This window comes from Grammomys surdaster, unplaced genomic scaffold (genome assembly GCF_004785775.1).
Source record: "Grammomys surdaster isolate TR1022 unplaced genomic scaffold, NIH_TR_1.0 309, whole genome shotgun sequence".
Classification (NCBI taxonomy): domain Eukaryota; kingdom Metazoa; phylum Chordata; class Mammalia; order Rodentia; family Muridae; genus Grammomys; species Grammomys surdaster.
The window spans coordinates 1,914,722-1,939,723 of NW_021604728.1; the positions used below are offsets into that span (position 1 = coordinate 1,914,722).

The following is a 25,002-nucleotide window of genomic DNA, read 5'->3' on the forward strand; positions in this document are numbered from 1 at the left end:
TCTGTAGAAACAATATTCCTATGTATCAAAGCAAACCACCTTGCTAATCTACCCTAGCCCTACTAAATGTCGTCAAGTTTCATCCTATAGAAAGTTTGGGCCCTTTGCGTTCCAATAATGCCAGCTCATCCTGCTGGTATCAAGTCTGTTTGCCTCTGTCTGCCTGCCTCTCTACCTCATTTTTAAAATATACATCATCATACCTTATTGAGGGGGCTTTTGGAGGTCCTGCTTGGGATTTAAGATAAAGACGCGCCGGGAGGTGGTGGTGCACGCCTTTAATCCCAGCACTTGGGAGGCAGAGACAGGCGGATTTCTGAGTTTGAGTACAGCCTGATCTAAAGAGTGAGTTCCAGAACAGCCAGAACTACACAGAGAAACCCTGTCTCAAAAAACCAAAAAAAAAAAAAAAAAAAAAGATAAAGACACAAAGATATCTGCATAATATAAGCCTGGTTTTTTGTTGTTGTTGTTTTGTTTTGTTTTGCTGGGAGCAGTCTCCTGAGCTAGCCATCCAGACTCCTCTGCCACCAAATCTCTGGAGTGGGCCTCCCTGCTCCACTCCACCTCCAGCTTCAGTCTCCAACTCTTTACTCATCAAAAGCCACTCCTCCTTCCTAATACAAAAGGCTTTTTAGCATAGTGGGAAAGATTTCAAAGTTCACTCACTTTGAACCAGTCAGCAACAGGACTACACCACATATTAGCACATTAGAGTGGTCTTACAGCTTACTCTGAACCAATCAGCAGCAGGACTATGCCCCTATATCTCAGTGTTGCTTTTGACTAGCTAAGAAGTCCACAAACATTTAAATATAGAAAGGTCTTGTGGGTTATAAAAATGACAATATCACATATCCCACCAGCACTGGCGCTTCTGACACAGCAGTTAACAATCGAGCATACAGGGGCACACATTCATAGCCAGTTGATTCAATATGTGTGGGGGTAGGTCCCAACAATACCTGGCTTTTATTTTTCATTTGCTTTTGAGACAGAGCCTAACTACATAGTCTATGGTATCAAATACATCATCCTCTTGCCTCAGTGTCCTAAGAGCTGAGATTATTGTCTTGTGCTACCAAGCCCAGCACTACTTCTTACCAATTTCTTCTTTTTTTGTTTTGTTTTGTTTTTTTCGAGACAGGGTTTCTCTGTGTAGCCCTGGCTGTCCTGGAACTCACTCTGTAGACCAGGCTGGCCTCGAACTCAGAAATCCGACTGCCTCTGCCTCCCAAGTGCTGAGATTAAAGGCGTGCACCACCACCACCCGGCTATTTTGTTTGTTTGTTTGATTTGTTTTGTTTTTTCGAGACAGGGTTTCTTTGTGTAGTCCTGGCTGTCCTGGCACTCACTCTGTAGGCCAGGCTGGCCTCGAACTCAGAAATCCGACCTCGAACTCAGAAATCCGACTGCCTCTGCCTCCCAAGTGCTGGGACTAAAGGCATGCACCACTACCGCCTGGCAATAGCCTATGTCCTTTATACCTAAGTCTATTGTCTTCATAAAAGTTGTCATAAGGCCAAAACCCTGAGTTCTGTTGAGCCCAATGTTAGTCCCTTTTGAAATTGCTGTGCCTACACTAACTGCATTCTGATCCTCCACCCCTAGGCTCAGTTTTAAATGTCATTCCTATTCTCTTCCTTCTGGAACTTGACTGGTTTCCCATTTCTGTTGTTAAATTATCAACCTACACACTGCTCAGCATCAAAGATAATTGGTATTCTATTTAGGAAATATGTGTAAACCTAACCTGAGCCATTTATATCTTAACCTGCATAGAATACTATTCAGCTTCCAGGTACACCATCAAAACAACCATTTTTCTATGATATTTGAGCCAATGTTGGTGTGTTTATTAGTTTTATTAGTTTTTAGGATTCTTTAAAATCTCAAAATTTTGGAGATGAATATTATCCACAGAAAAGAGGAATACTTGGCTATCAAAAAAATTTATTTTATTTTATTTTATTTTTTTTTTGGTTTTTCGAGACAGAGTTTCTCTGTGTAGCCCTGGCTGTCCTGGAACTCACTCAGAGATCCACCTGCCTCTGCCTCCCAAGTGGTGAGATTAAACAAAAATTTTTTTCATTAAAAAGAAACATAAAAAGTGGCTAATCGCCAGGTGGTGGTGGCGCCTGCCTTTAATCCCAGCACTTGGGAGGCAGAGGCAGACGGATTTCTGAGTTCGAGAGTTCGAGGCTAGCCTGGTCTACAGAGTGAGTTCCAGGATAGCCAGGGCTACACAGAGAAACCCTGTCTCAAAAACAAAACAAAACAAAAAACCAAAGTGGCTAATCCCCAAAACAGGAAGAGGACACCTGACCCAAATCATCCAAAGCAAGTAACTGGAGAAGACTTCTGCTTTCCCAGTGACCACACCCATTCCAGAGACCCCAGGAAATGCACTACCCACCATCCCCTAACACTCTTTCAAGCACACCTAACTGCCCCAAAGTGCACCCCCTTCCCAGGGCTCTATATTTCTGCCCACAACTCCAGCTGTTTTCCCAGTGGCCACGCCAGCATGAAGGTCCTCAGAAAGATACCACTGTCTGCCTGCCAACTCCCCTAAAAGCTAGCCCAACAAATGCCAAGTTCACCTCCTTTGCAGGCCCCATACTCTGACCCATATCTTTTGCAGAGGACTTCTGTTTTATTGGTGGCCACATAGTACTAGGAACCCCAGAGACAAAGGAGGTACTCAGAAAAACAGAGGCCACATAGGTACTTGGAACCCTAGTGGCAGGCAACATGAGCACCTAAAAGCCCAGAAGTCATCCCTAAAGATTCCGGTAGAGATACTGTAGAGTGAAAAATTATAGATACTGGGTATATAGAATCCTTTTTAGACATATAAAATATTCTTTAGGCTTTCTTTATAAGGACATGGAAAATTTTCTGAGAAACTGAACCATGAAGCAAGTTAGGAATGTGGAAAGACCAGTCACCATTACTGGAACTGGCCTATCACAAAGAGAAAGGAAAGAATGCAAGTGAACTAGGAGGAACCAAGCTGGGAACCAAGCTGGTAACTGCAGTGACAGGGCAAGGCCGAAGTAACAGGGCAGGACCACATTCTTGAGAAAGATAAGCGTACAGAGAGTTTTCACCTGACCCTGACTCCCGTAGGTTGGGTTCCTTTGGAATGTTCCACTATTTTTATGTTATACCACCCTAGCAACCCCTCTCCCCCTCCCCATTCCTTGGTTTGTGGTTTTTCCCTTTAAAAACCCCTCTCAAACTGGCTGTCAATTCAGCTCCTGCGTGGGCATACGAATTGACCGGCAGCTAGCTGTCACGCCCTAATAAACCTCGCAATTGCTCCGGTACATGGTGTCTTGAGCAGATTACTGGGTGGTCGCGACTTTCTGAGACTTGAGTGAGGGTCTCCCCTCTGCGGAGGTCTTCAATACCTTACTGGACCTTATGTCTCACCAGCCACCCAAACCCCAGTCCACTAAAGCCAAAAGATCAGAGAAGAAGCAGAAACCCGGGGTAAAAAAAATTAAAAATAAAAACCCATCTAACAAAGATAAACTCAGAAATCGGCATCTGAGGGGGTGAGGGGGTTGCTAGGGTGGTATAACATAAAAATAGTGGAACATTCCAAAGGAACCCAACCTACGTGAGTCAGGATCAGGTGAAAACTCTCTGTATGCTTATCTTTCTCAAGAATGTGGTCCTGCCCTGTTACTTCGGCCTTGCCCTGTCACTGTGGTTCCCAGCTTGGCTAACTTGCATTCTAGGCAGTTCCCGTAACTAGCCTGTCCACATTCTTAACTTGTTTCATGGCTCGGTTTCTCCATGTCTTTATAAAGAAAGCCTAAAGAATATTTTATATGTCTAAAAAGAATTCTATATACAGTATCTGTAATTTTTCACTCTACAGAAGTTCCAACAAAATTAATTAAAAAAAAATGAGACCAACTAAAAGATATCGAAATATTCATAGCACAAAGATATAATAGAAATTCCTTTCTCAGCTTTTATGGAAATTTACAAGCCTGAGTAGTCATAGACCTTGTAAATAGGTAGCCTTGACAGACAATACCAACTTAGATAAGGACAAGTGAGTCATAGGCAGAGTCATAGTGACTTGTCCCCTGAACCTTCACCCAGCCGATACCCGGTTCTGAAAGATATCTTTATTCCCTCTGAACACCCACACCCCAGTGTCATTCCCTTCCCCACATCCTGACTTTCTGTGTTTATAACCCCTGTGTGAATGAATTACGATTTGAGAAAAAATAAATTATTTAAAAAAAATTAAAAACAAAAGAAAAAAAAAAGAAATTCCTTTCTCTAAAGATAGATATGTGTCCCAATAAGGACAATGAAACAAAACCACACTGCTAAATAACACTGGTACAGATATCCTCAGATAGGAATCAAAAGTGTCTCTTAGCTCTGAAATATAAAAAGAAATGGGATTTCTTATCTCCAGTGCTACTGACTGCCACAAAAGAAAAAAACTATAACCTTTATGTTTTTCAGTGAGGGTGCAGAGATGGAGACAACATAGAATTTGAGGAAATGAATTCTACAGAACAACCTCCAAAGAATGAAAGAACCAACGGCAAACCCATCCAAAGTGGGCATGGAAGAAGCAAGACTAGTCTGGTCTAGTGTACCATCTCAAAGCACTCTGCCACTGATGCACAGTGAGATGAAGATTACAGATGAAGAAAACCCAGGTGAACCTTTGGCAGTCACTTACACTGCTAGGTTATGGTAATTTCCTCAGAATTGAAAGTTTCCTTTCTACATGGAAGATGGAGAATCCTAAGACTCAGTAGCTGAGCAAAATTTACACACTCAAGTATTCCCTGAAACATTTAAAGATTGACAGGCCCTTCCCCAGTATTAGATACTCTAATAATTTCTGGTGTGAGGAGAATCTGATTCGTGAGTTGAGTCCAGGTATGTGTAAATCATGAAATAATCAGAACAGTGTGACTGTGAAAACTAGCTTTCCACTTTCCACACCCGGGGACCATCACTTGGACAAACGCAGAGAAAAATTTTGCCAAAAACCTAGTAGAAGTATGGAGTCCTTTAATTTTAGATGATGTTTGTGGGGTTGAACGTGAAATTGCATTTTAGCCCTGTCTGTACACAGCTACTGGGAAATACAAAACAACTGAACGAGAACCATCCTGTTCTATTAATAGCTGCATTACAACAATACGTGCAACAAAAATCAATATTTGCTAAATCACAAAAACCTTCGTTGTTCCTTTTTTCAGTTTAAAGCGTAGAAAACAAAATTGTGTTATTTTATTCAATGAACTTTTCTTCTCTACCAGGGGAGGTATGTGTGCCTGGAAAACTACGCCTGTAGAGGTCAGAAACAAACTACAAGAGTTGGCCTTGTCCCTCAAAAATGTGAGTCCCCGGGTCTGAACACAAATTTTGAGTCTTGGCGGGAGGCACCTTGACCAACTGAACCATTTTGATGGCTCAAGAATACAGAAAACCATTTCCTCGGAAGCTTCATCCGTCTGCGATTTACCATCGTCTGCGATTACACGGAAGAAGGAACAAAGCGAGGACAATGGTTTCATGAAACCTAAAAGTAAACGTTAGGATAAAGTCAGTTTTAGCTCAGTATCTCTTGCCCCAAGATTGGGGTGTCCAGGCGATAACATCGGTGACACCACGATAAAGGAGCAGCGTGACTTTCAACACAGACCACGCCCCTCCGGGAAGTTACACCTTCTCGCTTTCCGAGTCCAGACTAGCCCGCTAGTGGAAACAATTGGGCTCCGCCCTCTGTCAATCAGAAGCCAACCTCAGAAGCCATCATTGAGGGGAGGGGCACTGTCCTTCCGGCTCCGCCCCTCACACGCGCTGTTCCGTTCTCTGACCCCGACCCTACCCAAGTTCTTCGCTGCGCGTACGCGATCTGCCGTCACGCGCATGCGCCTCGTCGTCCTTCCTGTCTATCCCTTTTCCCCCTCCCCCGTCCCTCGCTGCGCGCGCGCGCGTCATGCTGTTCTGGCGCGCCGCCGCGCTCCCGGGGTTCTGGCTCCTGTGCGTGAGGCGCGTACAACAAACTCTGAACTCCGCGGGGGCCCTGACAAGTCCCGTCCGCATTGTCAACGCCGGGAGTCGGGTCTGGGGGAGCGCGAGGGCGGGGGGCGGGCCTGTGCGTGGTGGGGGCGGGGAGGACACGCGTGAGGACGAAGGGGAAGATGAGGATGAGTTGCTCCGCGCTCCACCCCTTCTGCCCTTCGATGCACAGCGCGTGCTCGTCCTGCATCCTGACGTCAGACGCCCAGCCGGAACAAAATCTCGAAGCACAGGTAAGTGGTTGGGCAAGAGTGGGGACGGAGCAGGGAAGCCGGAAGGGGCGGGGACCTGAAGGCGGAAGTGTGCGAGTGCTATCGGGAGGCCGCCGGACTGAGGGCTGATGGGAAGGAACCGGGGCGGCGGTGACGCCTGAGGGCGGGGCCGGAAATGGTGGAGATATCAGTGCGCCGCGGCCAGACGACCCGGTAAAGAGGACGGAAGTGGATACTGAAGACGGAACGGAGGTGCTGACGTAGGTCGACTGACGTAGGCTGTGCGAGTTCTGGAAGGGGCGGAGCCACGAGAAAAGACGGACAAGCCGAGGGAGGAGCACTGGGGACAAGTAACTGTAATGGGCATCGGCGTGGGGTGGGCTGGAGATCGTGGCTACTCTCATCATGGAGTCTGAGTTTGGGGAGCATGTGTGCTGGGGGCGTGATCTGGCTGAGAGTGTGATGGTTCCTGGGGCCGCTCTATGGGTGGGGTCTATGTAATGTGAGCGTGAGATCTAGGGGCGGGTTTGGGGCGGGACTATCCTAAGTTTATAGGCGGAGTCTGGGGAAAACATTGGGCTGTGGGGTCTTGTCCTTGTTGTTTGGTGCCTTGCCCTGGTCCAGCTTTGGATCATAGCCCGCCAAGCTTTTTGGGGTTCTGGTGTGAGCTGTAGGGTGGGGCGTGGCATGGGCGGAGGAGGTGGGCTCTGCGCAGACAAGGTTCTATTCCAGAGCTAACCCTGTCCCCTGCCGTGGTCCTGGATCTTCCCGCACCGCCTTTGATGGACAGACCCTTCTGTCCCCGCAGCCGAGTGGCAGGTGGCGGAGGCAGCCGCGCTCGTGCGCGCGCTTCCAGGATGGTCGGTCGCGAGGACCCTGGTGGTACCCAGCGCAGCGCCTGGCAGCAGGCTGGTGTTCGGCAAGGGCAACTTTCAGGACCTGACAGGTGAGGGGTACTGCCTCTTTGGCCGCTAGGCGCACACATGTGCGCCTCTGTGTGTGTGTGTGTGTGTGTGTGTGTCTGTGTGTCTGGCCGCTCGGGTATAGGATGTTGTGTCCCAGGACAGACCGCCTTCCGTCCTCCTAACCCCCTGACAGGCCACTCCCTGTGCTCCAGAAAAGATCAAGGGATGCCAGGACATCACGTCTGTGTTCCTGAACATGGAGAGGATGGCACCACCGACCAAGGTTTCTGTGTGTCCCCTGACCTTCACGTGACTCATGACACCATGTGACCCCCTGACTGATACCCGCGCGTGACCCCCGTCTCCTCAGAAAGAGCTGGAGACTGCGTGGGGCTTGCGCGTCTTCGACAGATTCACCCTAGTCCTGCACATCTTTCGCTGTAACGCGCGCACGAGGGAGGCCCGGATGCAGCTGGCGCTTGCAGAGATCCCCCTCCTCAGGTTCGCAGGTGGTGCTCCGCGCATGTCCTCCTCTTATCTTTTCACCTCCTGCCCTCCCAGCGAGTCTGTGGGTGCTGCAGCATATAGTGCTTCCCACATGCCATTGGATGCTGTCATGGGTACTCCCTGCATGTCCCCCCTACATGCCCTTCCTGCATATCCTCCTGCGTATCTGTGGATGTTGCAGCAGGTGGTGCCCTCCACATTTCCTCCTCGCGTGTTCTCTGCACATATCCTTGGTTGCTGTTGCAAGAATGCTCCCTATGTGTCCTCCTCTCATGCCTTCCCTGCCTGTCTCCAGGTCCTCTGTGAGCGGTGACTCTGCGCAGCAGGACCAGCAAGGCTGGGGCTCCAGGTACATCATGGGGTCAGGTAAGGAAGGGCCAGAGGTGCGTAGCGCAGTTATTGGGGAGAAGGGGGGCATGGAGGGGAACACGGGCCAGAGTCACACTGGGCTGTGACTGGGGTATGATGTGGTGACTGAGCCCTAAGATCACAGCAGGAGAGACTGCAAGGAATGGAGAGTTCTCGGGACCCCTGACTCTTCCATGACCTCCTTGTGCTCGCTTCATGACCCCTCCTGGTCCCTGAGTCCATTGATGTACATGAGAATCTGCTCTGAGCTGACTGTTTCACGGATGAGTGACAGACAGGCTGACTGGCCACTCTGTGTGTGTCTTTCTGTGAACGACTAGTGTGATCCCCATGAGAGGATTCGCTGTTTCATGGCCTCTGGGGCGAGGTCAGGCAGGATCCCCCAAGAATGTGATACTTATTGCCCCACAAAAGACTCCGAAGTTACTGCTCCGGGCTTTTCCCCACATTCCCCCCCCCATGTCACTTTTCCTCCCAGGGGAGTCACCCAGGGAGCTGCGGGCCCGTGCACTCAGGGACCGGGAGCTGCGTCTCAGGCGTGTCCTCGAGAGGCTGCGGGACAAGCGGAGGTTGATGCGGAGGGAGCGAGTGCGGCGCGAGTTCCCTGTGGTGTCAGTGGTGGGATACACCAACTGTGGTGAGGAGGGAGGGGCGCATGTGGGAGGCCAGGGTGTACAAGGGTGGGTGTGGCGCATGCTTGGGCTGCTGACAGTGCCAGTTTCACCCGCTTCCCCCCAGGGAAGACCTCACTCATCCAGGCTCTGACGGGTGAGGCTGCATTGCAGCCACGGGATCAGCCGTTCGCGACTCTTGATGTCACGGTACACGAGGGGCTGCTGCCCTCGCGCCTGCGAATCTTGTACGTGGACACCATTGGCTTCCTGTCCCAGCTGCCACACAGCCTGATCCATGCGTTCTCTGCTACGCTGGAGGACGTGGCTTACTCGGTGGGTGTCAGGGACCCAGTGGTTGGAGCCGGTCCTCTGGGTGTGACCTGGTATTCGGGGAGTTTCTGTCCGCTGACCACTTCTGTCCTCTGGCCACGCCTCCTGGCCACACCCCTTCACGACCCCTGATCACACTCCTACTCCTGACCATGCCCCTTCCCCGTCACATTCCCTCCAGGACGTCCTGGTGCATGTGACTGATGTGAGCCACCCTGATGCAGAGCTGCAGAAGGCCACGGTGCTGTCCACACTGCGGGGCCTGCATCTGCCCCCTGCACTGCTGGAGTCAGTATTGGAGGTTCACAGCAAGGTGGACTTGGTGCCAGGGTGAGCGTGGTGCGGTGGGTACGGCGGTGGCCCACACTGCCCTCCTGGCCAATCCCACACGTGACCCACTAACCCCTCACCCCCGCAGGTACACTCCACCATGCTCTGGGGTCCTGGCCGTGTCTGCAGTCTCAGGCCGTGGGCTAGAGGAGCTGAAGGCAGCACTGGAGGCGTCAGTGCTGCGTGCCACGGGCAGGCAGGTGCTCACGCTGTGTGTGCGTCTTGGGGGACCCCAGCTTGGGTGAGTCCTGTGGGAGTGCCCACCCGTGCCTGCACCACTTCCCAGCATGCCCTGAGGCCTCTCAACATGCTTGGTGCTGATTTGTGTGTCCCTGCAGCTGGCTCTATAAGGAGGCGGTGGTGCAGAAGGTGCAGGAGCTGCCGGAGGGTGGTGCGGCCCACGTGACTGTTGTCATCACCCAGGCTGCCTATGGCCGGTTCAGGAAGCTATTCTCCCTTGACGCCCCTCCTGCCCTCCCACACTGACTAACTGATTAAAGCAAGATGTGCACTTTGTACCCCTCACCAACCTGGCTTTGTGTAGGTGACTTCGAGGAGTCCCTGTCACATGGGAAAAGGTGCTTGTGCTCAGTGGCTGGGGGCAGAGTTTCCTGTGGAAGCTGAGACATGGTGATTGGGGGCCTCCCAGACTGTTTCCAAGGCCTGGGTCTAGCCTGGGCTACCAGAGACCACTAAAACATCCACACATGTGCGTTACTTCAAAATCCCTTAATCAATGGAGGGCTGCCGTGTGTTCTGCAACACAGCAGCGTCACAGCAAAACATTCTGAGTCTGTGACTCTCTGGGCTGCGCAAAGTACTCAAGTGGTGACTCCATCTTGGGGGCGTGGCAGTTATGGAGATAGCAGTTTCCGGTTCAGGCTAATGACCTCACTCACAAAGCCATCTGCACCCACGAAGTCGCCCGCGATGATGTTGGTGCAGTGAGGGCTCTGCCCCGGCTGCTGCTCACGTACCCACTTGGTCATGAGTGGGAGGCTGCGACGAGTCATCTCTTCCAGGGAGCCCACTGGGTGCAGGAGGATGTAGCACAGGTTCTCAGTGATGTTGATGCCAGCAACGAACAGACCACCTGAGGGGTGACATCATATTACATGACTGATGGAGCGATGTCACAGGGAATCCCATACCACATAGCCACATAATCACCGTAATAGCAGAGACACCCTCATCCCCCTCCCCATGTAACTGATGATATCACCAGAGAAGGTAGTTTTGGTGTTAGAATGATGCCACAGCTAGTAGGACAGACAGGGTGGCCTCCCAATCCTCAGAGGTACCATCTACATCCATGCTGACATCCTCCTGCCCAATCCGAGGTGATTGACAGGATGATGTCACACAGATGTCTGCCCTCATTCCCCCTGACAGATGCCCGCCTCATCCTATGATACGTCATCACTGCACTGCCCTGTGTTGTCATAGCCCTGCCCTGTATCCCCCATGCCATTACTACTGCCCTACATGATATCACACTGACCCGCTTCCCATGTGTCACTGGTTCCCATGACATCACCACTATGCCTGTAATGCTATTACCATTGCCATCCCCTATGACATCACTGTTGTCCCTGACCCCGATGATGTCACCACTAAAGTGCCCGTTTCTGAGTGAGGTTACCCCATCCCCCAGACACCACCATTATCCCCCCCCCCAGTGCTGTCACCTGGGCGGCCGTGGTCCTTCATGGTCTCCAGGAACCGCAGCAGCACCTCGGGCTTTACTGCATTCCCCCACCAGTATGGGATCGCAGGCCACAGCTGATCATAGCGGTTGACTGTGGCCTCGTCCTCATAGGACACGATGACCTGTTGCCCACGTGCCCACAGCTGCCCCAGTGTAGGGACTTCCTGGATGGGGAGGAGCATGAAAGTGAGAGTCACTCATCTGCCACACAAGTACACGCTCATCCCTGACCCTCCCTTCCCCATGTGACAGACCATGCTTCCTCACCCCGCTTGGACACAGCATGTCTCCGAAAATGTTCACCATGCAGCCCACTAGATAGTCGTGCAGCTCGCGCGTCATCCCCTCAAAGTTCCTGCAGGCTAAGATGACCACCTCGCGGGGGTGGGATTGCAGCCACTCAGCTATCTCAGTGAGGGTATCCTGGGGGCGGGGCGGACCGCATCACGGGTTATGTCACAGCTTGCCCCACCACACACGTCGTGGGTCACATCACAGGCCTGGTCACGGGCCGGGTCACGGGTAACGTGACCACTAGGTGAGCCTAATGGGACCTGCATCCACTCAGACCCTCGATCCTGCCCCTTTGCATTCCCCTCCAACCCTCCCTCCCTGCTCTCATTCCCCTACCCCCCTCTCATCCTCCTTTTTCCTTTTTCTTCCTGTCCCCTTTCCCTTCCCCATGCCCACACCTCTACCAGCGTCTTCGTGTACATCATGTGCACAAAGCACAGGTTTTGTGCAGAGCTCTCGGGCGCATGTGCGATCCTCAGGTCCAGGTACCGCACTCCTGCATCCAGCTGTTGTGTCACGTCCAGAGTCTGCGGGGTGAGGCGGGCCCGGAGTTACATCACCAGGGCCCTAACCCTGCCCCCATTATGTCACCAGGATCCCTAATCCCACCCACCTAGTCCCTGACCCCCCTGTCCGCGGTCTCACCTGGCTCCCAGGACTACGTCAACAAGACCCCCCCAAACCCGCCCCCAGGCTCGCCCCGCCCCCCACAGACTCGCTCCCACACCCTCACCTGCGTAACCGACCATTTCATCACCACGGGCCGGGTGATGAAAGGCACGACCCGGCCCAGCAGGTGCAGTAGCCGAGAGCATGCACGGGAGATCGGAGACTTAAGGGTCAGGCAGTATGTCATCGTGTCGTGGCTCCCTGGGGACACGCAAGTCACCGGCCATGCCCCGCTCCTGACTCCCCGCAGAGCCCCAAGCGGTTCAGGGTCCCCTGTGACTGACAGGTTGGAATGGGTGGGGCTTAAGGCCCCCGTGTTCAGCTCCTGTCACCCCAGCCCAGCCCCCCCAGCCAGTGGCATATTCCTCCAGCCTGTCAGCCTGACTTATCCACTATGATTGACAGCTTCCTCACGGAAACCCCATTCCAGCCTGGCCCAGCATCCCTGAGACCCTCGCGACAAGTCAGCCTTGTTGTGAGGTGAGCCTCGCACTCACCTGGGATGGACAGCTGGTGCAGCGGGACATCCCACAGCCGCGGGCACAGCTGCGACATCCAGTCTGCCTGGTCTCCCATGGGGGTTGCAGCTGCCGCAAGGGTCAGAGCACAGGGCGCAGTGAGTGGGAGGCAAGGCACAGTGAAGGGGCAAGCCGGGGCCACGGGTGGGCGTGGGAGGACTGTACAAGATGGAGCTAGAGGGGAAACTGAGGCAAGAGACTTGTGACTCTAGGCTTGTTGAGCTGTGCTGGGGACCCGCGCTCCCCACCCCTTGTGCCCAGAGAACCCGCATTCCCACACCTGAGTGACCCCTGGACCCACTCTCCGTGCCCCCACCTGTGTGACCCCAGGACCCTCGCTCTCACCCCTCGTGACCCACATTCCCCTTGTGTGACTCCGGGACTCACGCTCTCACCCCTCGTGACCCACACTCCTCATCCCGTGTGTCCCCTGGATCTGCATTCCCACCCCTGGGTGGCCCCTGGACCCACACTCCCCAACCCCCGTGTGACTCTGGGACCCACGTTCCCACCCTGTGAACCCCACTCTCCTCCCCTACTGTGACCCTGGGATCCGGACTTCCTCTCCAACCCCTGTGTGATCCTGGGACGGTGCTCCACCCACCTGACCCCGGACCCGCACTCTCCACCTTGTGATCCCAGGATCCATACTCCCCCCCCATGTGTGACCATCAAATTTGCGCACACCCCCCGTGTGAACCCGTGACCCTGCTCAGTCACTGACCTGCTGTCCCGCCCCCCGCGGGTGTCCACGCGAGACGGAGGGGGAGCACCGAAGTCCACGCAGTCCCGCTAGCGAGTCTGTGGCCTGAGCTCCCTCTCCCAAAAGACTCTGTCCTCCGTGGGGGCGTGGCCGCCGTCATGTCACGCATAGTCAAGACACATGCATGCATACCTTCGGTGCCTACTGTGTGCGCTTGGACTGTCAACACGTTCTTATGCACTGAGCGACAGACTTCACCCAACCCTCCTGCCCTGCTTGGCTCTAGTCTCTGGATCAGGGGTCAGGTGGGGACCAATTCTGAGCGGCTCATTCTTCAGTCATAACCCTAGCAGGCGGGCCAGGCCAGCATCTGAGATACAGAGGGGGAAACTGAGGCAGCTGGAAGGGAGGGGGCACCGAGGTAGCTGGGAGGAGGGGAAAGTGAGGCATCCATACTGTGTCCCGAGGACTCCCTCCCTCCCTCGTCCCTTTCCCTCCCTTCCCAGGCACCCACTGCCAGCACAGTAAATTCCTAGAATCATGGGCGTGTAGGCATAACTTTTTTGAAACCTACTTTTAATAAGAGTTCAACCTCTCTTCTAGCCTTCCCAAAGGCTCTGTGATGAGTCTTCCCTTCTGGGGTCAGGTCCTTACAGGCCCTGCATTCCTCTGTCCTGGCTCCGGGGCCAAACTGCAGGGCATCTACTCTTTCATCCTAACCAGCTGTGGTTTTAAAGCTACAGGAGAATGTAAACTTTGTTTCCGTTGCCCAACAGGGCTCCTCTTCCTGCTCCTCTTCCTGCTCCTCTTCCTTCTCCTCCTCTTTCAGGAATCCGAGCCTGGGGACGGACAGGGGCTGGGGAAGGATGGGCCCCCAAGGCTGCTGTGGACGTGGGGCACGAGGTGGGTGGGAGATCCGAGCCCTGCGAAGAACAGAAAGGGAGACCCGAGCCGGGGGGGTTACAGGCCTAGGACCTCCCCGCGTGCCCCAAAGGTTCACAGCCTTTTCTCTTTAGCCCCAGACCGTCTTCCAGCCACTAGGCTCCACGGGATTCCCCCACCCCTCCCCGCCCCAGAGGCCCCGGGCTCTGGGTGGTTGTCACTTCGACCATCACATCACCCCTCCCTCCCTCCCTCCTTCCCTTTCCCCAAGGGCTTGAAGCTCCTGGTCTCCACAGGATCCACCCCCAAGAGGCCCAAGGCTACATTGGGTGCTTGTCACTGCCGCCATCAGCCCTCCCTCCCTCCCTTGCTCCCTCCCTCAGCCCCTCCTTCTTGTCCTGCCAAGGCCTCTGGGACTTGTGAGCTCTGCTGATGGTAACCCAGGAGTTGCCTGGCAAGATCAGCAAGGGCAGCATGTGACCCCTGAGTGCTGCCTGAGACCCATGTGTTCTGTGCCCTCAGCACCTGTCCCTGAACCCAGTGCAGGTCCCCTGGGCCTTAGTAGGTATCTAGTTCCCTCAGTAGGTGTCCTCTGACCTCAGCAGGACTGGTGCAGGTCTCTTGTGCACCCTGCAAGTGTCCTGTGCCCTCAGTAGATGTCCTGTGTAGTCAGTAGGTGTTCTGTGGACTCAACAGGTCTCCTTTGCCCCAGAAGGTGTCCTATGCCCTCAGCGGTTGTCCCTGAGTCCAATGTAGGTATCCTGTGCCTCAGTAGGTGGCCTGTGCCCTCAGTAGATGTTCTGTGCCCTCTGAGGGTGTCCTGTGCCCTCATCAGGTATCTGGTTCACTGTGTAGGTGTCCTTTGTTCTCAGCAGGTATCATGTGACACCAGCAGCATGTGTCCTGTACCTTCACCATGTCCTAAACCCTTTGCAAGTGTTCTGTGACTTCAATACATGTCCAGGACCCTCAGCATGTCTATTGTGCCCTGGGCAGGTGTCCTGTGCTCTCAGCTATCCTCCTGTGCTTTCAAGAAAGTTAGGGTTTGGGTTAGCCACGTATTCCATGTCCAGCCTGGGAAAGGTCCTTTGAAGCCTGATACCAAGCAGCCACTTGAAGACTTCCATATTTTCCAGGAGCATCTCCCAGACCATTTCCACAGTTGGGAATGAAGGTCCCCAAGAAGGACTCCGGTCAATGGAGATAACCACCTCTAGCCGTGCCCCTACCTTGCTGGGGAACTTCAGGTGCTGCCCACCTATGGAATGCCATGGACTGGAAGTGGTCCACTGTAAAGCCTTCCTGGTCTCACAGCATGGAGCCTGAATAACAGCAATGAAGGCTAGACAAAACCAAGCCATTAATGAGATATATTGTTTTGGGCCTCCATGACCAGCTCTCAGTGAAGCAAAAAACTGTACTGTGCCTTGCATTAAGTACAAACATATGGTCCAGAATGTAGAAGTGGGTCCTTCTATCTTGAGCGAGGACTAGGGCTGAAGCCCCTTGGACAGAGAAGTTGTCTCAGTTGGTAGCATAGGAGGCTTTAAGGAGCTGCTATTCCTGAAAGAGGAGGAGCTTCTACCTTTTTATTGCTAAATGAATTAAACCCAAGTTTGTAAGAAGAAAGCTTTGTTTCTTTTAATAACACTAAGCCTGCCTTATTATTAAGAAAAGACCTGTTCTATCCCATGGTAAGGAGAAGCCTCCCTGCTCCTGCTCTCTCTGTAGCTTCTTTTTTCCTCTTTCCCTCTGCATTCTGCACATTGCTCTCTTAGTTTTTTATGTTACCTTATAGTTTCTAAGTTACTCCACTCTGCATTCTCCTTTTACTCTTGCTCTCTCCTCCTGCTCTGATGTCACAATAATGCTCTTACTCTCAATGTCTTTTCTCCCAATGCTACGCCTTTCCTTTTAGGTTCTTCTTGAGTACAGTTCAGTCAAAAAGTTCTCTTGTGTCCTGACTAAAAAAATTATACTCAGTTCTGTTCTAAAAAGTTCTGTTGAGACCTGACTAAACAGTGTTCTGTCTAAAAGGTTCTCCTCAGCTCAGTTATGTTTCCTCTCTTTGACCTCAGCACTTATACATCTTTCAGAACGCATGATCACATGGTAAAAAGTTCATCACAAGTTTATGCATAATTCAAATCATAAATTGAAATAAAAGTTTACAACAGAGAATGTTTACATGCCTATCCATTAGGAGCAATTATCTGGCTAAACATTCACCACCTGTCACAGCTCCACAGGTTTGTGGAGAATTAAAAACCATAACCAAGTTATTAGTGAAGTTTTATATAGATAAACACAGTCAGCATTTTATCACCTGTCCTTGCACCTATAATAAATCGTGAGTTCCCTTTTTATGACCTTTGGTTTTACAACCTCTTGGAATACGCTCTGAGAAGGAGAAGCAATTAACTGGTAACAGAGACTGGCAAAGATCTCACTGCAGTTTTGACTATCAGAAAGGACCTAATAGCAGTCCCAATATAAAATAGCTTAATAATTACTGATATAGTTTTAGGAATTGTTACAGGAGCATCATTAAGAATTAAGAAATCATCCGGGCAGGCCTTTAATCCCAGCACTTGGGAGGCAGAGGCAGGTGGATTTCTGAGTTCGAGGCCAGCCTGGTCTATAGAGTGAGTTCCAGGACAGCCAGGGCTATATACAGAGAAACTCTGTCTCAAAAAACAAACAAACAAACAAAAAAAAAAACAAAAACAAAAAAAAAAGAAGGAGTCATCTATTTGTCTATATAGCATTAGTACAAGACAGTGCATCTTGACAGATCTGCAGAGATCTGCTTAAAAGGGTGGACTTATACCAAGTGATTATGAATGTAATAATAACAGGAAAAGCATATTAATAACAGGCATCTACTTCAGAATTAGACCAGCTGAGACACAACAACACGGACTAAACCACTATTAGCCATTGCTGGACTAGCTGGACCACAGCCTGTGAAATAGTCTAATAAATCCACTTGCTGCATACATAGATTCGTCCTATCAGATTTGTTCATCTGAGAATCTTTAAAAATACAGCTCTGTGTGTGAATGTTGACACATTCCCACTGTGTGGACAACAATAGTGCCATAGTGCCGGCTAACAATAGTGCTCCATAGGGTTTGTCATCTGTTTCCTGTTTTTCTCCCATGGTTCTCATACTTACCAGGTGAAAAACTAGCTCCAGTTTACCCAATATGAAGGACTGAACCCAAGCCAATTTAGAGTATTTGCAGATTTATTGGGGGCAGCTCTCTAGTGGGTTCACTGATCTCAAGGAACCAGAGGGTTCACTAGTTCCAAGGAGGTCAGAGAAGTCTCTATGGGGAGAAAGAATGAGGGGGTGGGGAGAAAGATCGAAAAAGTGAGCAAGGCAAGCAGGGGGGAGAAAAATGCAGGGGAGGGGGAAAATGGAGGAAGAGGAAAAGTGGAGGGAGGAAAAAGGGAAGGGGAGGGAGGGAGATGAGGGAGAGAGACACAGAGACAGAAACAGAGAGACAAAGAGCACAAAGTGTCCAGATTATCTAGGAAGCTTCCGTGGAAGGGAAAAGCCCAGCCCCTGGGCTGGAAAGTTCAGAGTACAAGGCAGGATATGCCAGCCATGCCCTGTAACCGGTGGGGACTGAAGAGTTCTGGGAGAAGCTTTGGTGCAGAGCTTTGGTGTGTTCAATGTGCACTTCAGCCGCTTGTGCCAGGTCTGAATCCCAACAGCCACAAAACAAAAATCTTGTTTCCGAAAATCTCTCTTTAAATGTTTATATTCTGGGCACCCTTCCACTTGTGGGACAGATTGATAACTCCACTGCAAGTATTGAGTAATGGGCTATGCAAGCTATCTACCTTGATTCCGGGAGGGAAAAGGAGGGAAAGAGCCTACTGAGTGCTGTGAGGGGGGAACTTAGGCTGAAGTCAAGACCTGGTGAGCACAGGGTCACTGCCCACAAAGGGGAGCAGGGGGCTGAGCAGTGGGAGGTGGAGTGATAGGTCTTCCTTGGGGCTGGGTGGGGAGACAGATGGGTAGGCTATTGGAGGATAGGCATACGTGCTGCTGAAATCCCTGCAGATCTCGAAAAGTTCTGGTCCTGAACTGGAAACCTAGGTTGAGACCCTCGATCCGGTGTCTCTTCAGCACACTCTAACCTAAGGGAGGTGCTCACGTCACTCAAGACTCACTGGCCAATCAAAGCCTGCAGGCGTGCCCGTCAGAAGAGGAGGCAGGTTCTTCCGCGTGTGCCTTCCGGAAGGTTTGTCTTCTGTCCTGCCACTGGCTGCTGAGAAGCGTGCTCAGGCAAACTCGGAAGTTGCGGCATGGTGAGCTCAGGGTTACTGCCAAGGATCGTGAGAAGCAGGGGGCTGGGCAGTGGGAGCCGATGTGGTATTTTTTTTCCCGGGGCAGGGTGAGAACCGGAAGCCAGATGTGGCCACCTATGAGGTGCCTTGTGGTCCTAGTCACTCGCTGGAACAGCCTCTGAATAACTTCACTGTGGGTGCTGCATCTGCACAGAACATTTGAAAAGTGGCTTGTAGAAACGTCTTTGGCATGATGCCAAACTCAGCCCCAGTTTCTCCAAGTTCTGTTCTTAACATTTAACCCTTAAGGTGTACGATCCATTTGGAGTTAATTTTGTGGAGGTTGTAAAAGGCATCTCATGTGTTGGGTAGCAATCCAATATCAAGCTATGATGTAAAAGAGTAGAATTGAGGATGTGCCCCGTCCTGCGGTTCCAGGGGACCTGGAAGAGAGAACTGGAGGACAGGGAACACAATGAAGGACAGTCTGTCTGGAAGTCTGATCAGACTGTAATTTTAATTTCTTCACACAGGGGTTATATACACATAGAGACAGGATGTAGGGAGGGGGATTGATGTGTTTATAAAAAAGATAAAAGAGTATGATCTGTGGGTGTGTGGAGAGGTAAGGGGGAAGGGGATGTCTCAGCAGGCCCATGCCAAGGCATCTCTTCCCCTGTGGGACCAGTCACACACTGGTATAGCATAGAATAGAGTTTATTCAGGGCATGGGGAGGGGAGCCAGGAAGGTAGTAGAGGGAGAGGGAGAGGGAGAGGGAGAGGGAGAGGGAGAGAAGTAAGTAGAGAAGTAGAGGAGTAGAGGCCTTGGAGAGGGAGGCCCTGACCACATGGAGAGGAAGGGAAAAGCAAAGGGGGAGGGTTGAGGGGACAGAGAGGAGCTAGAGGCAAGAGATCAAGAGAGAGAGGAGGGGCAAACAGCCTCTTTTATAGTGGGCCAGGCCTACCTGGCTGTTGCCAGGTAACTGTGGGGGGTGGAGGAGCATACCTGGCTGTTGCCACATAACTGTGGGGGTGGAGTTTAGACAGAATACTGACACCACCTATTTACAAGATTTATGACTACATGTTCTTTGTAGTTTTCCATCAAGGCTACTTGTCTACAAGGTCTGTGGCTATCTGTTCTAGCGTTAGTGTTTTCCCACAGAAACCAAAACTTTGTGTTAGTAGGCATGTATGGCTGACTTAGGCCTTCAGTGTATAAGCAAAGTTGCTCCCAACAAGGATGTAATGAACTTACTAATGATTAGGAGATAGTAAGTCACACCAAGTAGAATTTAGCTGAGGGAGGACTGCATGTAAAACACCTCACTTTTTACTGCATAAAAGTAGTATGCTAAGTAGGCCTGTTAGAGATTAGAATGCTAGGATACCCATGTTTGTTCACCAAGATTGTCCAGAAATGCGGCTCCAAATCATAAGAAAGCAAACAACCCTGATACACAACCAGCCACTAGGCTCATCCCCATAGCAAAGAGCAGGCTTCTAACTAGTTGCTCTCTGGGGCTTTACAGGATCATGATCAACATTAATTAGGGTCCAGTGTGCCATAAAGGTTCAGGTTTTTTCTTCTTGAGAAAAGGATAGTTTTGCCACAAGGACAAGATGACACCTGGTGACAGCGATTTGAAAAGTTAAAAAACCACTGTTGCATTGAGTGCTGGCCTGATTAAGCAAGGATTTCTTTCCCTGAGGTCCACATGTACAGAGAATGACATAATTCCTTCTGAAACCCAGGAACGTATTTGGCAGAGCCAATAACAGTCTAAGGCCTAGGCCTTGGGAGGTTTCCTTAAGGCACTGAGGTATAGAGATAAAACAGAACTCCTCTAAAACCTGGAATATGCTTGGGAGAGCTGTTCATGGTCAGGGGCCAGGGCCTTAGGGAGGGCTTGCTTTAATGTTCGGCTTTTCTTTTCTCTTTCTTTCTTTCTTTCTTTCTTTCTTTCTTCCTTTCTTTCTTTCTTTTTTTTTTTGTTTTTTTGTTTTTTTGTTTTTTTTCGAGACAGGGCTTCTCTGTATAACCCTGGCTGTCCTGGAACTTACTCTGTAGACCAGGCTGGCCTAGAACTCATAAATCCGCCTGCCACTGCCTCCCAAGAGCTGGGATTAAAGGCGTGTTCCACCACCACCCTGCAATGTTGGGATTTTCAATTTAAAGGGAAAGACCCCGCCCGAACCCTTCCTAGTTTCATCGGAGAGATGGGTGGAATGGAGAGATGGGTGGGATAATCCGTTCTTGGTTACTCCCCCTCCCCCTCTCTTATTCCTCCCTCTTCCTCTCCCTTCCCCTCTCCCTCTTCCTCCGCCTCCCCCTTCCCCTCCCCCTGTCCCTCTTCTGCCCCCTCTTCCCCCCCCCTCCTTTATAGAAGCAGGGGCGAACGTTTACTCTTCTTTTAGAAACAGGGAAATGGTTCCTGACATTTCCTTTTGTTTCTTCTTTGACCACAGCCACTAACAAACCATAACTAACCTTCCTAAAAGACCAACAACCCTTCCCTCTCTGGGTCCTCCAAAAAGTTCTCAGAATTCCAGATGTCACACCAACACTGTAGCTGGCAAAACCATGCTTCTGCTAGAGCATGAGGCGGCTGCAGACAGTCAGAAGCAGTCTCATATTCCTATACCTGGGAGTAAAATAAGAGCACATTCTCATACTGTTTCTCTGCTTTTTTTTTTTTAAAGAAACAAAAATTCCAGAATTGCCAAAAATGTCACTGCAACCCAGAACTGAATACGAGATACTATTAAAGAGATGTTTTTAAAATTAATATTTTAATAGTGTGTGGAGTGGTTTCTTCCTGGGAAGGCATATTAATTCTAGAACAGCTACATCTTCAGCCTTTCAGAAAAAAAAAAAAAGGGTTTCTGAGACAAGCTATGTTGACTCAGGTCAGCTTCTTCTCAGACTCTTGTTCCCCAAGGCAATTGCCTTGCTTTCCTCTTGATTAAACTTTATAAGTCCTTGAATAAAAAGGATATATCGTAACAGAGTTTTAAAATAACTCATCTGAGTCATGTAATTAACTGTCGATTGCAGAAACAGGAAAAAGATTTACATGTGGAGCATGGCTTCTGCCTTCAGACCAGAACAGGAGGAACAGTTGACTGTGTGCACTTCCAGGTGAAACAGGGTAGACAATAGCTAGATCACAGACTAAAGTTTAAGGGAGTCAGCTGCTGGGCTCACCATTATGAAGAAGGACCTGATTCAGGCAGGGTGGTGATTTTGTAATTTCGCAGCATGTATTAATTTATGGATATTAGTGAAAACAGACCAGATTGACATAGTCAAGTCAGCTCAGAGGGGTCAGACACAGGCATTTGGCTTTCTAGCTGTCTTGTGTCAGGTTACAGGTCTCAGCAGGTAACAGAGCAAGGTGGTCAAGGTCAAACAGTATCTTATTGATGCTGTGGATCTGGCTGTCAAGTTCTCCCAGCATCCCTCAGTCCCTACCTGTCACAAGGTAAGGCTGGCGCATAGCCACCTTCTAGCTTAAGGTTTTAGGTGCCCTTCTCTCAGCCGCCCTTCCTTTTGTAATCCAACCATTTTGGTTACCTGGTCCTTTTCATCTATTGTTTACCCTCCTGGCCTCTTAGTCTGGCTCTCCCCTTTTTCTTTCACCCTCTCCTGCCGTGGCTTAGAGCCATGTCCACTCTGGACTACCTAGATGCCCCTGCCCTAGCTATACTTTCCCTTTTGTCTAGAATAAAACTTTTACTCCACCATACCTAAGAACAGCCATACCCTTTTCTTTTTTATTTCTATTTCCACTCACTCCCCCATTCACTGTTCCTTGATTTCAAATTGGTAGCCCTGTTTTGCTTCAGTTGTTGTTACTGTGTGAGTTTGACTGGGGTTTGGCTGCAGGACTTCCCAGCTCTGAAGCAAGGGGATGGCTGCACTGGACCTTGAGTGTGGGATGGAATGCACACACAAAGGACCTTGGAAGATGAACAGGTTCCCTGAGAGAGTAGAAGGTTCTACTAAAATAAATATACCAGACTAGGGCTCTGTTTGTCCCTAGGGTGGAGGGCAGAGCTGGGAAGCCCTATGTTGTCTGAGTCATTTAATCTCTAATCCTCCAGTAGAGGATCTGGCAGTGTCCTGAGGCCCAGCTGGGTGGTCAAAGCTAATGAGGGACTCTGGGCAGGCTAGCAATCAGGAGGAGCACCAATGGGAAGCAGCCTGCAGATTCTTTCCATATTCTCCTGTGATGCAGTACATCAGAGAGCTATGAGGGAGACCACAAGCCATGCCATAGTGATTGAGGTAGCCACTGGGAAGAGCAGGTTAGGTAAAGCTGTCAAGAGTCCAATCTGATTGGACTGGGATGAACTGTGAACCAGACTATGGTTCTGTTGGTACATGTAGTGACCTGAGAAGAGGGCCTTGACTTCTGAGCCTCCCTGCGTGTGGATTTCCTGGGTAGGAGGAGGCTATTCAGCTCTGTCCATGGGAAGCTGTGTTACTTATAATATCATGCCCAGCATGTGCACACAAGCATTGCTTTTGGTGTGCAATGGGAAGACAGATTTCAAAACTGAGGGTCTGGTTTCTAGAAGTTCTGAACATTGCATTGCAAATTTAGTTTTATGTGATAAAGTTTACAGTTTAGAAACTGGTAGGGAGGAGGTGATGGGGATTATCCTTCAGCAATATTTGATTAAAATCCTTTTACCTTTCCATTACCACCAGCCAGGATGGTGTGATTTAGGAAAATTCAGTTCCAGGGTACACAAGGAATTTCTGAGATGCAGAGGTTTCTCAAGTGTGCATGGTGGTTTTCAGGTGGGTAGGGCAGATTCCACATCATGTACTATATATAATCCACGTGGCAGGGCACAGGCATTAGATTATTCTTCAACCTTTGTTTGTGTGTGGGCTCAGTGGGGCTGGGTTTGTGTGAGATCACAAGGGGGCATTAGGTGCTGCAGAGCCATAGCCCACCTCTCTGATCACCTCCATACAGAGAGAGTTCTAGAGCATGAGGTCTCTCTGTTTGGAAGTGAGATCTGTAGTGGCTGGAGGGTCAGAAATATAACAGTTTAGGGATCACTTTGAGTTATTTTTGTGGGAGTTGTGAAGTCTGTTTAATGTGTATACACATGCATTCATAGGTAACATTGGGTCAAGTTCACATTTTTCTGACTTAATTTCCTTAGGTCTTTTGATGAAAACTTGACTATAACTTGGGGCTTGTGTTCTTGGCTTTTTCTCTGCATCCAATTCTTTTTATCACAAATATTGTAAACCTTTTGATGTAGTTTCATGGTAAGTATGGGCAGAATTCATATTGTACAAAAATGTGTACTATTTCTTCATAATTCTATTGACAATTATGAGTTGTTTTTTTCATATGGCCAATAGCTTTGAAATCAGCTTTCCTGTTATAGATTGTTAGGAGTTTTCTTTAGATTGTTTTGAATTCATCCTGCAAATTGAACATGCCCAACATCCTTTTTTTTTTTCTTTTTTTGAAAAGATCACTTTCATGGTGTTGTTTACAGTTGTATAAATGGGTAAAAGATATTCTATATAATTATTTAGTGAACTACAGTAAGTGTGTGAAACTGAAATTGGTGTAAAATAATGTACAAAGCCATAGAAAGAGGACTTTATTATAGACTTTAGTGACACAGAATACACTGTTAGGGTCACATAAATGATATCTCACTATGTATGACTTAATTGAGAAAACAAAAAGAGTGAAAATAAAACATGGTCCAGAATTGAAAAATGATTCTGGATGTGACATGGGATTGTGTATTAGCCATGAAGTCTGATAGCAGTAGCTTGGGATTTTCCACAGTTATCAACTAAAATTAGTTATAAAACTATGTTGTGTTATAGTTGATGTAAAATTGCACATATTTAATGCATGTGTTCTCATATATTTGATCATAATACCTACTCCCAAGCAACCGCATTCTACCGAGTTATCATAAAAATTACAGAATTGTCATGGATCCCAGCAATCTTCTCAGTATGTTTTCCACACACTTGAAATTAACTTTTTTTTTTTTTAACTTTTTTTATTTTGGTTTTGGTTTTGGTTTCTCAAGACAGAGTTTCTCTGTGTAGCCCTGGCTCTCCTGGAATTCACTCTGTAGACCAGGCTGGCCTCAAACCCAGAAATCAGCCTGCCTCTGCCTCCCAAGTGCTGGGTTTAAAGCCGTGCAACATCACAGCCCAGCATTAAATAACCTAAAAATATTTATTTACTTGTGTGGGGGAATGTACCTACTTTTAAACATGTGAGTACCACAGTGTACATGTAGAGACAGCGGACAATATTCAAAAGTTAGTTCTCTCCTTCCACCATATCTATTCTGGGGCTAAAACTCAGATCATCAACCCACTGAGACATCTCACTGGCCCTAAATAAATTACTTAAATCTATATTTATATCTCTCAAAGTTTCTATACTCAAGTTGACTAGAAAACATAACAAAAGATACTATCTTAGTTCATTTTCTGTAATTATAACCACATGCCACAGCCTGGGTCATTTTTTAAACAAACAAAATAGATTTGTTGGGCTCATGATCTGTGGAGACTGGGA

The 25,002-nt window shown here is 49.5% G+C and overlaps 2 protein-coding genes and 1 long non-coding RNA gene across 4 annotated transcripts; 1 reads left to right on the top strand and 2 right to left on the bottom strand.

Annotated features, from left to right (window-relative positions):
- The first annotated feature begins 5,959 nt into the window (after positions 1 to 5,959).
- On the top strand, positions 5,960 to 9,871 carry Gtpbp6 (GTP binding protein 6 (putative)). Its single transcript, XM_028777381.1, has 10 exons — positions 5,960 to 6,308; positions 7,096 to 7,233; positions 7,405 to 7,475; positions 7,563 to 7,693; positions 7,995 to 8,065; positions 8,547 to 8,705; positions 8,807 to 9,015; positions 9,194 to 9,342; positions 9,431 to 9,583; positions 9,681 to 9,871. The coding sequence occupies exons 1-10, from the start codon at positions 5,993 to 5,995 to the stop codon at positions 9,826 to 9,828; spliced, it is 1,545 nt and encodes a 514-aa protein (XP_028633214.1). The 5' UTR covers positions 5,960 to 5,992; the 3' UTR covers positions 9,829 to 9,871.
- Positions 9,872 to 10,104: 233 nt separating this feature from the next.
- Plcxd1 (phosphatidylinositol specific phospholipase C X domain containing 1) lies at positions 10,105 to 13,328 on the bottom strand. 2 transcript variants are annotated; one of them, XM_028777382.1, is made up of 7 exons: positions 13,256 to 13,328; positions 12,511 to 12,600; positions 12,078 to 12,214; positions 11,743 to 11,871; positions 11,318 to 11,473; positions 11,031 to 11,214; positions 10,105 to 10,435 (listed from the first exon to the last, which is right to left on the bottom strand). In XM_028777382.1, the coding sequence occupies exons 2-7, from the start codon at positions 12,587 to 12,589 to the stop codon at positions 10,197 to 10,199; spliced, it is 924 nt and encodes a 307-aa protein (XP_028633215.1). In that variant the 5' UTR covers positions 12,590 to 12,600; positions 13,256 to 13,328; the 3' UTR covers positions 10,105 to 10,196. The 2 variants fall into 2 exon arrangements, with proteins under 2 accessions (XP_028633215.1, XP_028633216.1); XM_028777383.1 differs by lacking the exons at positions 12,511 to 12,600; positions 13,256 to 13,328 and having other exon boundaries at positions 11,741 to 11,871; positions 12,078 to 12,176.
- Positions 13,329 to 13,349: 21 nt separating this feature from the next.
- LOC114629379 lies at positions 13,350 to 18,343 on the bottom strand. The gene is made up of 4 exons (XR_003712649.1): positions 18,171 to 18,343; positions 15,346 to 15,458; positions 13,809 to 14,157; positions 13,350 to 13,604 (listed from the first exon to the last, which is right to left on the bottom strand). It is a non-coding gene; the product is annotated as an uncharacterized LOC114629379 (long non-coding RNA).
- Between the last annotated feature and the right edge of the window lie 6,659 nt (positions 18,344 to 25,002).